This window comes from Dipodomys ordii, unplaced genomic scaffold (assembly GCF_000151885.1).
Source record: "Dipodomys ordii isolate 6190 unplaced genomic scaffold, Dord_2.0 Scaffold204, whole genome shotgun sequence".
Lineage (NCBI taxonomy): Eukaryota > Metazoa > Chordata > Mammalia > Rodentia > Heteromyidae > Dipodomys > Dipodomys ordii.
Window position 1 is genome coordinate 1,663,583 of NW_012267420.1, and position 15,976 is coordinate 1,679,558.

Here is a 15,976-nt window from a genome sequence, read left to right on the forward strand (position 1 = left end):
TACACAGAAATTCTTCTATGTATCTTAGCAATAGAAATTAGGGATGAAACTAAGACTTTTAGTTTTCTGGTTTTCCACATAACTTTTGTTACAGTAAATACAATATAAACAACTCTGAAACATACCACAATGTCTACTGGACTATACAGTTCTTTATAAACTACACTTACATACTAAAATATCAACAGGTATATTACTAGTTAATGGAAGAGTTAAAGCCACAAAGCTCTAATCATAATCAAACTTGTACTCAGGGCCTGGTTACTGTACCTTAGCTTTTTCCATCAAGGTTAGTGCTCTACCACTTGAGCTACAGCTCCAATTCTGGCTTTCTGGTGGTTAATTAGATAAGAGTCTAAGGAGGACTTTCTTGTTTGAACAGGCTTTGAACCTCAATACTCAGATCTCAGTCTACTGGCTAGAGAGGATTACAAGTGTGAGCCACTGGCACCTGATGGTAATCTTTTTTTAACCTTCCAGCTATGCCTGTTGACAATTATTCATCTGGCTTAAATGTGACACTGGCCACAGTAGTTAATATACTAACAGGTATAGCAACCAAATTATGGTTAAGAATGTAAAAGATCAAATAAAATAATTGTTTTCTTCTGACAAAAGGTTCTTTTTCTAAGACTTCCTTTCACTTGGATTTTCTACTGCTACTTTAAGATGCTAATTTGAATGAAAAACAGATTCTTTATTAACCATAGGTACATCTGTAAAGTCAGCACTCAAAATGTAACAAAGTTAGCACTCAAAAATGTAAGAAAATGTCAGCATGAAGAAGACACGTTAACACTATTCTGACAATCCAAAATCTGAAATGTTCTAAAATTCAAAGATTCTTGAGCAGCAACATGATGTTCCAAATTCACTTCATATCAAATTCAAGCACACAACACTCAGTTTTTCAGGGTCCCTAAAGGGGGGAAAGATTCTCCCAGCCCTTTCATTTACTTTATTTATAAACTTTGCCTCATGCACAAAATTATTTAAAATGTTGTATAAAATTACCTTAGATTAAGTGCATAAGGTATGTATAAAACATAAAGAAATTTCAAGTTCAGATTTATATCTCTCATCACAAAGATATTTCATGTTTATGCAAATACTCCAAAACCTGAAAAAAAATTGAAATCCAAACCACTTCTGATTCTAAGCATTTCAGATAATGGGCATTCAATCTTTAAGGTAAGTTAGGATGTTAAGAATGAAATTTAACAAGAACTGTTATTTTGGTACATCTGGCAAATCTAGGACATTCATGTTTAGAAACTAATGGTTATAGACACTAAACTGTTGGTTTATATATACATCCAAATGTTTTATCATAAAAACTTACCTTTTACGCTTTAAACTCACGAGTTGGTTATTCTGAACTAATGTAACAATAAACTGGACAATCTGAAAAATAAAAACACATCACAGAACCATTCATTTAGTCTACATCATCAAGTCTTATAAAACTGATTCAGATGACAGATGTTCTCTATTCTAGATTACATTGTATCTCACACATCAACATTGGAAGTTGGGTGCATATTATGAATTTAAAAATACTAATTTAAATCAGTTATTTGTTTTGCTGAAGTCACATTTTATACTATGAGGCACAACAGTAAATTGATATTTGATAGGCAATATTATTTTCATAATAGGTAATATAATTATAGGCAAAAGAAATCACTAATTTTCTCCAAAGAGATCATAAATTTTCAAGTTAGAAAAAGTTACCAAGTGGAGATGTATCTGCCAAAATTTGCTGCTCATAGTTAACAGAATGATTTGATTTTCAGCCAATTTGTAAGGAAATCTATTAAACTGATCAAAATATGTACACAAACGCTCATATTTTATAGCCTTGTTTCTTAAAAGTTGGTCTACAGTCCAGCAGCAATCGCTTAGGAACGTGTTAGGTATGTAAATTCTCAACTTCCCTACACAATTACTGAGAATAAAATTCCAAGGGTGGAACTCAGTAACATGTTTTAGCAAGCATTTTAGTTAACACTGATATATGAGAACCATTGCCTTATGTATATATGTGGGAATTACACTGTCAACTTCCTACATAAAAACACTAAAAAGGTAAACTATGAAAAGCAGTGTATCACTGAGAGATTATGAATATAAAACAAAAATGACTGAAGGACTAGACTCTAAAGAAGACTTGCTTCTCAGCTTTGTGAAATGTAAATTACATGATTAAAACAGATTAAAATGCCTATACATACCTTAAACATTTTTTGGGGGGGGTCCAGTCATGGGGCCTAAACCCTGGGCCTGGGCGCTGTCCCTCAGTTCTTCACCTCAAGGCTAGCACTCTACCACTTGAGCCACAGTGCCACTTCTGGCTTTTTTTCCCTGCTTATGTGGTACTGAGGAACTGAACCCAGGGCCTCATTTTATATCTCTCTCCAAAGAGACTACTAAGTGGTTTGCTTTACAATCAATAACAACTTTTCAATGGACAAAAATGTAAACACTTTAAGACAGCATTAGAGATATTAAATTGTTAATGCAAGTGAAAATGCAAACAGCTCTAAATAAAGACAATATTTAGGTTTAAAGGTTATCTTTGGACTTCAGTTTTTTGGGGTTTGTTGGTTGTGGGTCTCGAGCTCTGGGGCTGGGTGCTGTCCCTGAGCTCTTCAGCTCAAAGCTAGCGAGCCACAGCGCCACTTCCAGTTTTCTGGTGGTTAATTGGAGATAAAAGTCTCACAGATGTTCCTGCCTGAGCTGGCTTTAAACCGTGATCCTCATATCTCAGATCCTGAGTAGCTAGGATTACAGATATGAGCAATGGCTCCTGGTCAACCTCAGTTTTGTTTTGTTTTTTTTTTTTTAATTTATGAATGTTACATGACATTGAATTACCAGCTAAATATATTCTCTTAGTTCTTTTTTTTGTCAGTTGTAGGTCTTCAACTCAAGGCCTGGGTGCTTTCCCTGAGCCTCTTTGTGCTCAAAGCTAGTGCTCTACCACTTGAGCCATAGTAGCACTTCTGGGTTTTGAGTGGTCAACTGGAGATAAGGATCTCATGTGGACTTTTCTGCCTGGGCTGGCTTCGAACTGGCTTCCTCAGATCTCAGCCTCCTGAAGTATCTAGGATTACAGGTGTGAGCCACTGCCACCTGGTTATCTTAGTTCTCTTTTGATACTTCTGCATCATAGGTAGAGATTTCTTATTCTCCTGAGGAGACAGTTACAGCATCCAACTTATGAACTTGAGGACCTGTAAGTGGTACCTGACAAATGTAAACTCAATCCAAGACCAAACATTACACAGCAGTTAGAACCAATTCCACAGGCAGAATAAATAGTACTAGTTGTTATGCATTATATAAGATTTTTTGTTGTTTTTTTTTGTTTTTGTCGGTTATGGGGCTTGAACTCTGGGCCTGGGCGCTGTCCCTCAGCTCTTCAATTTAAGGATAGCACTCTACCACTAAGCCACAGCACCACTTCCAGTATTCTGGTGGTTTATTGGAGATAAAGAGTCTCACGGACGATAAGAAATGTACTCATTATCTTGCTCATGTAATTGTAACCCCTCTGTACAGTATTTTCACAATAAAAAAATAAAATAAAGTGTCTCATGGACTTTCCTGCCAGGGCTGGCTTTGAACCGTGATTCTCAGATCTTAGCCTCCTGAATGGGCATTATATAAATTCTACTCACACAAGAGATTCAAAACTATTGGTGCATAGCTCAATCCTATACTCCTGGTTCCTTGGGATGCATAGATTGGGGAATCAAAAATATGAGGCCAGTCTTAAGCATGAAAGGTTCTGAGATGCCATCTCAGTAATGGTTGGGTGAAGTTGTGATTTGTGCCTGTTATTGTATCTTGGGAGAAGAGCACAATGGCTGAGTACAGTGGCACATGCATCCTCATAGTATGGTTAAGCAGAAGTAGGAAAATCACAGGCATTCTAGTCCCAACATAAAGACTCTACTTCAAAAACAGCCAATGCAAAAAGAGACTGCAGTCATGGCTGAAGAGGTAGAGCACCTGCTAAGTGTTAGTCCCTGAGTTCAATCCCCTGTATCAGAATCAAACACACACAAAAAAAAAACAAATTTGAGCAAACAACATTAACATTCACAAAAAGTTGAAATACAATGTAACCACTACCTATCTATGCTTCAGGGGAAAAAAAGTAGAGTCTTAGAGGCTTACAAATATGTTCAATACTCAAACTGCATTCCACTATATTCACTCTTCATTTTATGAATGAAAAATACAGAAAACTACTGTATCTACTAGGCTCCAAGAGCTATTCATCTCTGCCCTAAGCTTGATTCACTAGATGCCGATTTTGTCAGTTATGCAGAGCCTTACTTTTAAGTCAAGGGCTTTCTAAGCAGAAACAAGAAGACCTACTGCTTAGTCTAGTTTACTCATAAGAAAAAAACAGCTGCCTTAATGACTTTTATGTTTCATCTCTTATTAACAAATCAAAGTTGATACACAAAGACTAAATCACAAGCACACAATGCCAGGGAGGGATTCCAACATTTCTATTGATTTTAAGCTTACAAATTAGCATCCAGAATCTATTTTACAACACTATTTGCTTTATGCATAGAATAATAATGACATACCTAAAATGAAATATACATATACTAATAATGGCATACATACAATAAAAAATACTGATAAACTCATAATGTGGTCAAGTAATCTGAAAATTGCATCTATACCAGTAAAAAAAGCAGTAAAAAAAAACCACAAAAAGATAAAACTCTCAAAGATTGTTTTATAATAAACATATGCTAAGAAACAAGCATCATTTAAGCCACTCAGCACAAAGGATTTTAAAACTGTTCTACCATGCAAAATGTCATTTACTAAAAGCTACTGAAATATCTGAGAACATGAAATAATCATTTTTAGTTAATGAGAAATGGATGCTATTAGAAAGCATATACATAACTTGGTTTAATATGATTTCATATCTGTAAAGAGAAATACACATACATATATATGAACATACATGTATATGTACATATGTATACACACATATACACACATACATATTATTATGTATTAAATAAAGAAATTAAGCCCAATTACTAGCTACTCATAAGCAGTATTTACTAAACAATGTGAATTATAGTCACAGAGGAAAAAAAAATCTTTACCTTTCGAATAACTTGTTGCTGTTGTGCATGCTTTGCTCTTAATTCTGACACCTCTTTCCAAAGAGACTCATTCTCACTGTTATAATTTATTTAAAAACCAAACAAAATAAGAGTTAATCAGAAAAACAAATCTCAATATCATTAATTAAAAATACTAAAGCAATACTTAGAAGGCAAAAGATCATGAGACCAAGATCAGCTTAGACTAGAGTAAGGTCTAGCTTAGCTTATAATACATACTACCATAATGAAAACCAAATGCCTGCCCACCTCTCCTAAAAAATAAATATTGGAAAAGTTAATTATACCTGTTTTTTAAAAGTATATTACATATTTATATTAGATCAGGAAAACTTGTTCAATTACCTTTATCTTGATATCTTAACACAATGCTAGAATCACTTCTTTATTTTTTTTGGTCCGGTCGTGGGGCCTGAACTCTGGGCCTGGGCGCTGTCCCTCAGCTCTTCAGCTCAAGGCTAGCGCTCTACCACTAGAGCCACAGCCCCACTTCTGGCTTTTTTTTTTTTTTTTTGCTTATGTGGTGCTGAGGAATCAAACCCAGGGCCTCATGCATGCAAGGCAAGCGCTCTACCACTGAGCCACCTTCCCAGCCCTCACTTTTTTATTATCTACTACTTAGGGAAATACAGATACAAAACTTAAAAGACAAGTTCCTACATTTACCTAGTAGTAGGCAATTTACTCCTTTTGAACATCTGGTTCAGTACTTTATGTTTAAAAACAAGGTAACCTTTAAACTACAGCTACCAACTGACTTCAGACCTTATGACTCAGCTTATAAACAAAGGTAAGTGACATTTACCTAGCACTTAATATGCTCCAGGTAGTGTGCTAAGCATTTTATGTGTATTAATTATTTAAATCCTCTCTAAACACTGCCAAGAAAGGAAACACTACCATATTTTTCTAGATGAGATGAGGATGTTCAGAAATGAATCTCCCAAAATGTCAGAGAGAATTCCATAACTGTTAAAGCCAAACTCCAAAACTATTACATTGTCTCAAGCAAAAATTAAAAATAAAAACGTCTTAAAAAAAAGATGAAACCAATAACTTCTCTAATAGTAGTAATTCTTTTTCTTCCTTCATTTCTTTAAAAAACTGAAATTGTGCTATTAAATCTTAGTAGAATGGTGAAAAGATAGAAAAGACAATCCAATAACAAAATATTTAAATTTTTCAATTTTTGTTAATCTCTACAAATGACACCTTCTTCAATCTGCACTTATAAAAGATGTTCATTTGCATACAGAGGTACTAAAAAAGACTTTTCATCATTTACTGATTATTGCATTACTGAAATTCAAAGATGCTCTTATCTGCTATTAAAAGAGGAGAAGAAGGATTAGAACTTAAAGGATGAAAAGCTTGAGGGTATGGCTCAAATATTCTAAGCCTAGTACCACCAGAAAAAAAAAAAAGAATTAAAGAATGATTGATTCGGAGATACAATTTTCTTAGGAGCAAAATAAGTCCAAAATATTTAGAGAGAGAAGCCAGCAAACAATAATGGCATAAAGAAAAATACGTAAAAGGGAAAGATTAAGTGTTATTCAAACAATGAATCAAAGTGCAAGGTTACTCTTAATGAAGATAATTCAGGAAGGCATAACTAATGTCCCACATTTGAAACAAGAAAGAAGACATCTAAAATAACTTTCAAGCTGTTGGCAACTATTAAAGAGAAAAAAAATCTCAGCTACTTAGTAAGAAGTAAACACACTTAAAATACATACAAGTTATTATTGTGGTAAGGTAGGAAAGTGCTACCTAGTAATGCAGTAAAACAAAATGTTTCTGAAAAACTTTGAGTAACAGTTTTCCAAGCTTCTGTGAAGTAAGTATCAAGTAGGCCAACTATCTCATTTGTTTTTCTTCCTATTGTGTCCTACTTTTCCCAAGAAGTGGGTCACATCAAGGAATTTTAAGAAATAGCCATAAAAAAAGAATAAAAAATATGAATATGTAGGATTTTTTAATGTGGACCCTTATTTGTGTATGAATACCATATACAATTCTATTTTCTGCAGTAACTTATAGATCTACTGTTTCATCATCAAGACTTATGTACTAGATTTTTTTTTGGTGTGCTTAGATTTAAATGTTCTTTTGATTAATGTAAAATATTAAGATAAAATCTATCAAGGCTTTCCCCCCCCTAATTTTCCCAAGTATAGAGAAAATATGTGCAGAAAAACAATAGTACTTAAAACACCCAACACCTTCAATCTCCAACACACATACCCAATACCCTATATTAGGATTTTATTTGGAAAAATACTTTACCTTTTTAATTCTGAAAGCCTGGATTCGATGGTTTCTTGTTTTATTTGAACCTTCTGAGCACTACTCATAATTTTTGTTAAATCTTCCTGACGAATTTTATTTTCTTCTGGTTTTGAAGCTGAAACCTTTCGAAAAGTAGACTTAGATAATCAAATGTGTATTGAACATCCATAAATGTAATTTTAAGAAGGTTTTATATCCCATTAAGGAAGTTAGATGTGATTTCAAAAAGTGCAGGACAGAATTCTAGGAAAATAATAAACTTTACAGTTCGGTAGGAGAGAAAGCAAGGAACACTTACTTCTAAATTTCCAGGAACAGAAACTTATTTTCCTTTTCCTTCTGACAAACTACACCAAACTTCTTTATTCACACATTCCACATTTTAATTAATTTATACAGTCATTTTTCTTTCAGTCTGAATTTTTAGAATTAGTAATACTGATGCCCATCCATGATATCAAAGGGACTTAATATTTTAGGCACTGAATATAGAACAGGGAATTACATTATAGAAAAAGTTCTTTCAGAGAGCTAATATTCTAGTAGAGGCTTACTTTCCTTCATCTAACTTAGGAGGAATGAGCCATTTTATTAAAATTTATGATCCTTTACCTCAGTCAGAAGATTGTGAAAATTTTCTTTCTTTTGCAAAAATGTTTGAGGACTAAGACCTCAGTACAATGAACAAGGAGGCAAATAGTGGGGTGGGGAGGGAGAATAATTCAACAACCAATACCTATATATTCTTAATTTCAACAGCTGAAACAAAAGTTTTGATGAACCATATTATAGTATAATCTACATTTAAATCCTTAATAAACTACATTTAAACCCTAGTTTAAATTTATGTTCATGTTATCTCACCTTCCTCTTAATGTTTTCCAACAGGTCATCCTGGCCTTGTTTGAAGTAAGGATGCTGAAATTCAACAGGACCATCTCTTTCTTGCTTTACAACTCCAGAATCAATGTGCACTACTTTACGAAAACCATCTGAAAAAAAATAAAAATTTAGTCTAAAATTATACAAAAGTAAGTAATGATGTTTCTATGGATTTCCTTTACCATCATAATAAAAAAAGATAGTTAAATAAGTGGCTGAGAACAGTAAAACAAATCGATACCTATACTTACACATATTAAGTTGCCTTACAAAGCTTGCCATGTTATTGTGCTTGAAGTACTTGGGAAGAATTTCTTTTGAAAATCTTTGTTCATCCAAGACCAGAAAACTTTGGCCATTCTAAAAAACAAACCAGAAAAGATCAATTAGTTAAGGTCTTCTGACACACATATATACATATGCATGTATGTATACACACATACATATATGTATACAAACACACATCTAAAATCCTGCCCTGGGCAGTTCTAGATACTTTCAGACCAATATTCTTTCCTTGATAATGGCAGTAAAAAGCAAACTACTATTAAGTACCAAAGTGCAATTTACTTTTTAATTTTTTTTTTGTGGAACTGAAGTTGGAACTAAGGGTCTTACACCGGCTAAGCTGGTGCTACACTCTGAGTAATAAGTAATACCTCCAACACTGTGTCACTGGTTCTTTTTAGTAGAATACCTTGACTTATTGCCTAGGGGTGTACCTGAACCACAATGTGCCTACTTGTAGGCTTCCCAACATTGCTGGAATCACAGATTCATGCTTTAAGTCCAGTTTCCCTCTGAGACAAAGTTCTTACAATCTTCTTCCTGAGCTGGCTTGGAAGCATGATCTTTACAATCTCAGGCTCTCACTGGCATGGGAAGACAGGCACATGCTACTGTACTAAGCCATGAGTTGAGAAGGGGTCTTACTAATTTTTCTGGCCAGGATGGCCTTGACCTTTGGTCCTCCTGTATTAGCCTCCTAAGTGCCTATCACTGTAAGTGTAAGCTACTAGAGTCTGGCTGCAATTAAGCTTTCTGATGAAAACCTCAAACCAAAAGCTGCATGATTTGCTGAAATACTATTAAGAAGTATTTACCATTATTTTAAATTTATACAATTAGTAATATTTGAGACTTAGCATTTCAATATTATCTATATTAGAGATAACTGCACTTCAGCACAAGAAAATGAAAAAATGTAAAATAATTCAGTAAGGCATCTGGCTACCAGATTAATACTCCTCATTAACACCCTCCCCCAAAAATATAGTCATCAAAACAACATAGAACTGGAAGAAAGCCACATATTTATCAATAGAAAAAATAAAACTAAAGTCAGTCAATGTATTTTTAACAAGAATGCCATAGTCATTCAATAGAAGACAGGGGAGCAGAAAAACTGAATGTTTACGTGCAAAACCATAAAAAGTGGGAGTTACCTGATGCCATACAAAGAAAACTAAATATGAATGATAGGTCTAAAAATTAACATCAAAAACCATAAATTTCAAAGAGCTTTTGGCAATGATTATGCATTACACTAAAATACAAACAAAAGCAAAAAAATCCAATATTATCATCAAATTTTAAAACTTTTGTGCAAAGAATATGACCAAGTAGAAAAGCAACTCAGAATAAGACAAAAGATTTGTAAATGATATATCTGGTAATCATAAATATTTACAGAATTCCTAAAATTCAAAAACACTAAAAAAATTAAAAATGAACATGCTTAGGTAGGTATTTCTCCAATGAAAATATGTAAGTAGCCAATAAACACATGAAAAGATGTTCAAAATCACTAATCAATAGGAAAATGAAACTCAAATCCACAATAAGATTCTACTACATAGCTGTTAGAATAATTATTTAATAACAAAAACAAAAACAACCAGGCAGCCAGTAGCTCATGCCTGTAATCTTAGCTACTCAGGAGGCTGAGATCTGAGGATCATGGTTCAAAGCCAGCCTGGGCAGGAAAGACCATGAGAATCTTATCTCCAATTAACCACCAGAAAACTGGAAGGGGCACAGTACCTCAAGTGGTGGAGTGCTAACCTTGAGCTGAAGAGCTCAGGGACAGTGACCAGAGCCAGAGTTCAAACCCCACAACCAATAAATTAAATAATTAATTTTGGTGAAGAAATGAAGAAATCTTGAAGATCTTGAACTATGAATCACTAGTAGGATATAAAAGTGCAGCTGCTATAAAAAATATTCCTTGAAAAATTGAACTTGGAATTACAACATGATTCAGCAATTCATGTCTATATATAGTCTTCTCCCCAAAAAGTAAGCAACTAAGAACAGAAATATGGATGGACAGAAGTACTTTGTGAGAAGCTAGGAATAGCAAAGAGATGACAAGTACTATTTAATAAATATCATTTCAGTTCGTAAAGATGAAAAACCTTCAGGAACTTGATGGTGTTGATAAGATACGAAACAGCCTGAATATACTTAATGCAACTGAAGTTTAAATCAATTCCACATCAATTCAAGACATACTGAACTGTAAAGCTTTAAATCTTTCCAAAGACAGGAAATATTCCCTTTAAGGTATATAGGTAAAAACAACTGGAAATTACAGCAGAATAAAATATTCCAATAGCAAAAAATATCTTTAAAATATACAGGACCTTTAAGAAATCTTAAAACAAATTCTTAGTTAAAACAGATGAAAAATGTATCACAATTATTATTTATTAGTAAAGACCAGTTAATGACCTGTCTTTAATTTTTCTGTTTTCTCACTCTTCCTTCTCAGTCTTCTGATTTTTTGAGTCTTCATACCCTAAATATTAAAAATATCCCAATGTTCTTCTTACACTCATTTACCGTCCAAGGTTTCACTAACTGACCATTCATAAATTCCAAACTTTACCCTGAATGGCCAAAGTCAAACTCAACAGCCTATTTATTGGACATTTCTACTTGGACTTCGTGGAGTATGGAAGTCAGTCAAGGTGTTCAGAAATATTCTTGTTCTTTGTAGCACTGTATGTCCCCACTGCTATTGAAACTAGGTGTCTTGTCTATATGACTGTATGTGTGGTTAACCAAATGTAAGCAAAAGGAAACAATTTTCAAACATAGGTTATTCCCAATCCAAAATGCTTGGGGTTGGAAATGTTTCAGAGTCCCGATTTTTTTTAAAATTTGAAATGTGTACACATACTTTTTTTTTTTTTTAAGTTGTGTTAGTATTCCAAAAATCCATGAGAGCTTCTGATTTGGAACATTTATGTTTCTGAACAGGGTTGCTTGGCCTATAATAAAAGTGACCCACCTCATACTCAAAACATGGCCAAACTTCTAATATTCCACTGTCTCAGGAAATGGACTCATCCTATTGCCCAGGCCAAATCTGTGTGTGAGGCCAAATTTGTGGGGGAGGGGTGGGGAGAGTGGAGGGAAGTGCTTGGAATCAAACCCAGAATCTATAATGTTCCAGGCACCACTCTACTACTGAACCACTACTGAACCATCCCCAACTACAGCCTCCAACTACAGCCATTTTCCATCAGTCTCTGCATTTTACCTTCAAAGTGGTATCAATTTCTCACCACTTCTACAGCGAGTCTATTCAGAACCACCACTACTTTCAGTCGTTTATGGGAAAACTGATCATTTTATAAGATTCACTCATTTCCAGCCTCTTGACTCTTATCTTTAAGAATCTATATCATTTGCTTTTACCTACCTCTATGATTTCACTTTCCCATTATCTAAAGATATACAGCAACCACACAGGCTGCCTTGCTTCAACAAGTCTTAGTAAAAAACTACACCTGTCCTAAAATAGCTACAAATGCCACTCAGTTTATGTGTCAGTTATTATCATGCCAAATTAATTCTTTGTTCAAATATGGAACAGAATTGCTTAAACATTTTTTCTTTTCCTGTCATAATGCCAAGTTTTGTCTGTCAGCAGAGATAGTACAGAGATAAATAGAGGAGAAAGAGGTTCTCCTTTCTGGTTTTATGGTGACCTTAGCACAATCCTGAGTACAAGCTAGTTCTCAAGAACCATTCAAAAGAGCAATTCTCCTTATCATTCTCTCAACTTCATAGATTTCAAAAAAATCTCTCTAGTAAGAAATCTCCTCAGGAACAGCTATTTAGGGTAATGTAAAGAGTTGACAAGCCTTTTCTTCAAGAGCCAGATAATATGTTAGGCTTTTTGATAATAAGATCATTTTACTTATAAAATAGATGACTGACCTACATGAGCTATAGTTGTCAATCTTTGACCTAGAGTAATGATGTATGGATTTCCAATAAATTCCACCAGTGCAATACTAATGACTTCTCTGTCATTCAGTGGGACATGACCATACTTTTTTCAGTAAGGTCAGCATCTTAACCTACAGTGAAAGGTGTTTAATTAGACATTCTATCTCAGTCCTATTAACAGTGGCTGCTCTAAACTATTCCTACTTTAGTTTTCTTTACTCCAATTCCCTAAAATAGTAATTTTACTAAACTTCCCATTCTAAATATTTTATATATTGTTGTGTTCTGATTATTCTAATTTATTTTCTTTCTGGTACTTATCACTACCTGGAATCATATTACTTTGTCTGTTTTATTTTTTTAAATCAGTATCCTCCACTAGAATGTGAACTTCAAAAAGGCAGGCACTTTGCTGCATTGCTGAATGAATTTTTAGTATCTAACACACTGACTAGCCCTAACAGATGCATAATAAACATTTATGATTAACTTACTGAATACATCTTTAGCCAAATGGGCTATATTATATGTTTAGAATTTCAACTTGTGTTTATATTAGAGATGTCTCTTGCTTGTATCTACTCTTCCTCACATATACCCCTTATTATTCCTAACATTCTATGTATCTCAATCCCTACCTAATACTAGTAAATAATCTTTTTGCATCTGAAGTCAACTCTTACTTGTGAGGATCAAACAGTGCAACACAGAACTCTTTCCATTCTCCCTCAGCATTTTAAAAGCCATTACCTACTGCAGTAGGAGACTGGTACCTTCTTATGATTTACCACAAATGTTAGCAGCCTTCCAAAGAAGTAGTAACAGCTGGTACTGCCAGTGTCTAAATAAACCTTTTGGCACTTCCTATGAATACTCAAAATATTCTTATGAAGAATAATGCTCAGCCCCACATTATGAAAAACATTCTTCAGAATAGAAATTTATAACTTTAATTGAGTCTGTAACTTCCTAATGTTTACCATTCATTCCTTAAGGCTGTAGCTCATCTTTCCTAAGTGTACAAATAAAAATAACTGTAAATAAATCTCTCAAAATTTCTGTAGGCCTAAATTGCATGTTAGATACCAAATATGTGGCCTTTCTTATTTTTACTCTGGAATACTAAAATAATCCATTAGTTGTTGGAATGTTCAACAATACTAGGATATTGTGAAGTCTAAATTCATCCCACAGGAAAACTGGAAGAATTCTGGTTTTGCTCCTTTTCCCTCCTACGTACACTGTGATCCATCTGGTGATTTAAAAAAAAAAAATAGTAGTATAGAATGCCGAAGAGCACACAAAAAGGTGAAACAAATTTGTATGAGGTCTTTAATAGTAATCCGTCTTTCAATATTCTGAAAAACTAGGCAAGAACACTGACCAAGTAAATGACCTGCCAATGCTTTCCTTCATTTATATGGTTTCAATTCAATATACAAATTATTAAATTTAACAGTAAAAACTGTTCTTCAAATATGAGTAAAACAACTTAAATTTATTCTCTATAATCTCTGTCTGAATATCATATTTCTCCAGTTGCTTCTAGCTAAACACATGCCCTCTGTTTAGGATTATGCTACATTTAAAACTATAGGAAATGCTCAAAAATATGTATTAAAATCTCATTTCCAATCTGAGTTAGCTATATAATTTCAGGTAAGTAATCTAACTACACCAAGCCTAGAAATCAATCTCTATAATTCTTTTCAAATGTAATTTCATCATTTCTACCCCATTACATTTTTCAGAGATTTTTCTTGACTTTTATTAAAAGCTGATCTGGCATGGAACTGACCTCACATAGTTAACATTCGCATTGTCCTATTGTATGAGAAAATGAGTAGTTAAAACGAGAGCTGAGTCTTAATGGGATTGATAAAAAGTAACTTATTTACTTAGTTTAGGATTCACAGAATTAGGTATCTATGGGTTAGTCTGATACCCTCCACATTTGATACTGCCCCAAAATGCAAGATACTTAAACTGAGGATGTTTTAGACCAACCAACAACAGGTCTAATACTCTGTAAATTAAAACCAATTACTAATATGTCTAGGTAGATACCATGCTAGACAGTGCAAAACGTATGGTAACTTGAGTGGGAAGAGTATCTCAGTTCAGTTTCTAATATGAATTCATGGCTGAGCAACAGCCTGTGCCGAATCTCCCCTGTCAACTTTTAATCCTTCTGACTGAGGGAAAGCATGAGACATCTATTTATTTTAAGTACATGCTGGTAGTTGGCTTTCTTATTTTACCTTTCACTGTACAACGAAACAGAATTTATGAAATGCTTAACACAGCATCCCCTTGAAAGGATTAAAAAAAAAACAGGTGACACTATTGACCACAAGAAAATTAAACACAAGGTAAAAACTGAACAACTGAGTCTAATACAAGGAAAAATATAACTGTGTAGTAGTTTCAGGTGCTAAACAGATTAAGATAAAAGTAAATAAAACTGAAAATTAGTGTAACAGAATAGGGACAAAAAGGAGGTAACATTTATTTAGCACATCATAGGTGCCAGGCATTGTTCTTAAAGTCTTTGCTTACTCTTCTGAGCACTGTATGTACCTAAGAAGACATCTATAGATCTATGAAGGGAAACCCAATCTTCTTCATAAAACGATGCCAACAGTCAGTGAATATACACTACAACACATATACTATTGAACCACTTGGCTTAGACTCTTAGTTGTAACTACGAAGGGTCTTGGTCACCTCTTCACTAATCCACCTGTGGACATGAAATTTAGGCTTCACAAGATAAAGGGCTTAAGGTCATGGCCATCCTGGTGAAGCAGCAGAGAGGAACAAAGTAAACAAGGTGCTCCCACTGTAAGTAACCATGTAGTGAAATTTAGTGAATCATTTTTAGCTCCTAAATTACTGTCTGTTAGCACTTTTATGATGGTGATATTTTTTAAATGATGTAGTATATACAAAAGGCCCCGTTCCCAAACAATAATTCGTCTAATTTTTTTCGATTAGATACAACAAAAACCCAAGCCTGCTCTGGGTCATTTACCTACTTCGCGACGGATTCGGTCCGCGCGACGACTGCAGATGCGCACAGAGGGGTGTGTTGCGCGTGTGCGCGCGCGTGGAATCGGGGCGCACAGCAGAAAGCTTTCCTTGGATCCCCCCCCACCACCTCCACCCCGCCGGAGGCTCCGGGTCCCCATCCCCAGGCCCGGCCCGAGGATGAGTGTGCAAGAACGGGGCTCCCGCACCAGGCACTGGCCGAGGCCCGGCGGCCTTTCCCCCGCCCGGGCTCCGTGGACCCCGGGCCTGGGCCGGGGTCGGTTCTGAGCTCCGTCCTCGCGGAACCGTTAGGAGGTCGCCCCTCCCCCACCCACCCCTCCCCCGATGGCTCAGAGAAC

The 15,976-nt window shown here is 34.8% G+C and overlaps 1 protein-coding gene across 1 annotated transcript in view; it reads right to left on the reverse strand.

Annotated features, from left to right (window-relative positions):
* Nucleotides 1–15,976, reverse strand: part of Hsf2 (heat shock transcription factor 2) — a 41,417-nt gene that overhangs the window by 13,222 nt on the left and 12,219 nt on the right. Inside the window, exons 2-6 of the mRNA XM_013035112.1 lie at nucleotides 8,597–8,705; nucleotides 8,328–8,455; nucleotides 7,461–7,585; nucleotides 5,151–5,226; nucleotides 1,343–1,404 (exon numbers count right to left, since the gene is read on the reverse strand). Of these exons, the coding sequence (XP_012890566.1) occupies nucleotides 1,343–1,404; nucleotides 5,151–5,226; nucleotides 7,461–7,585; nucleotides 8,328–8,455; nucleotides 8,597–8,705 (500 nt within the window). The remainder of the gene's footprint in view (nucleotides 1–1,342; nucleotides 1,405–5,150; nucleotides 5,227–7,460; nucleotides 7,586–8,327; nucleotides 8,456–8,596; nucleotides 8,706–15,976) is intronic.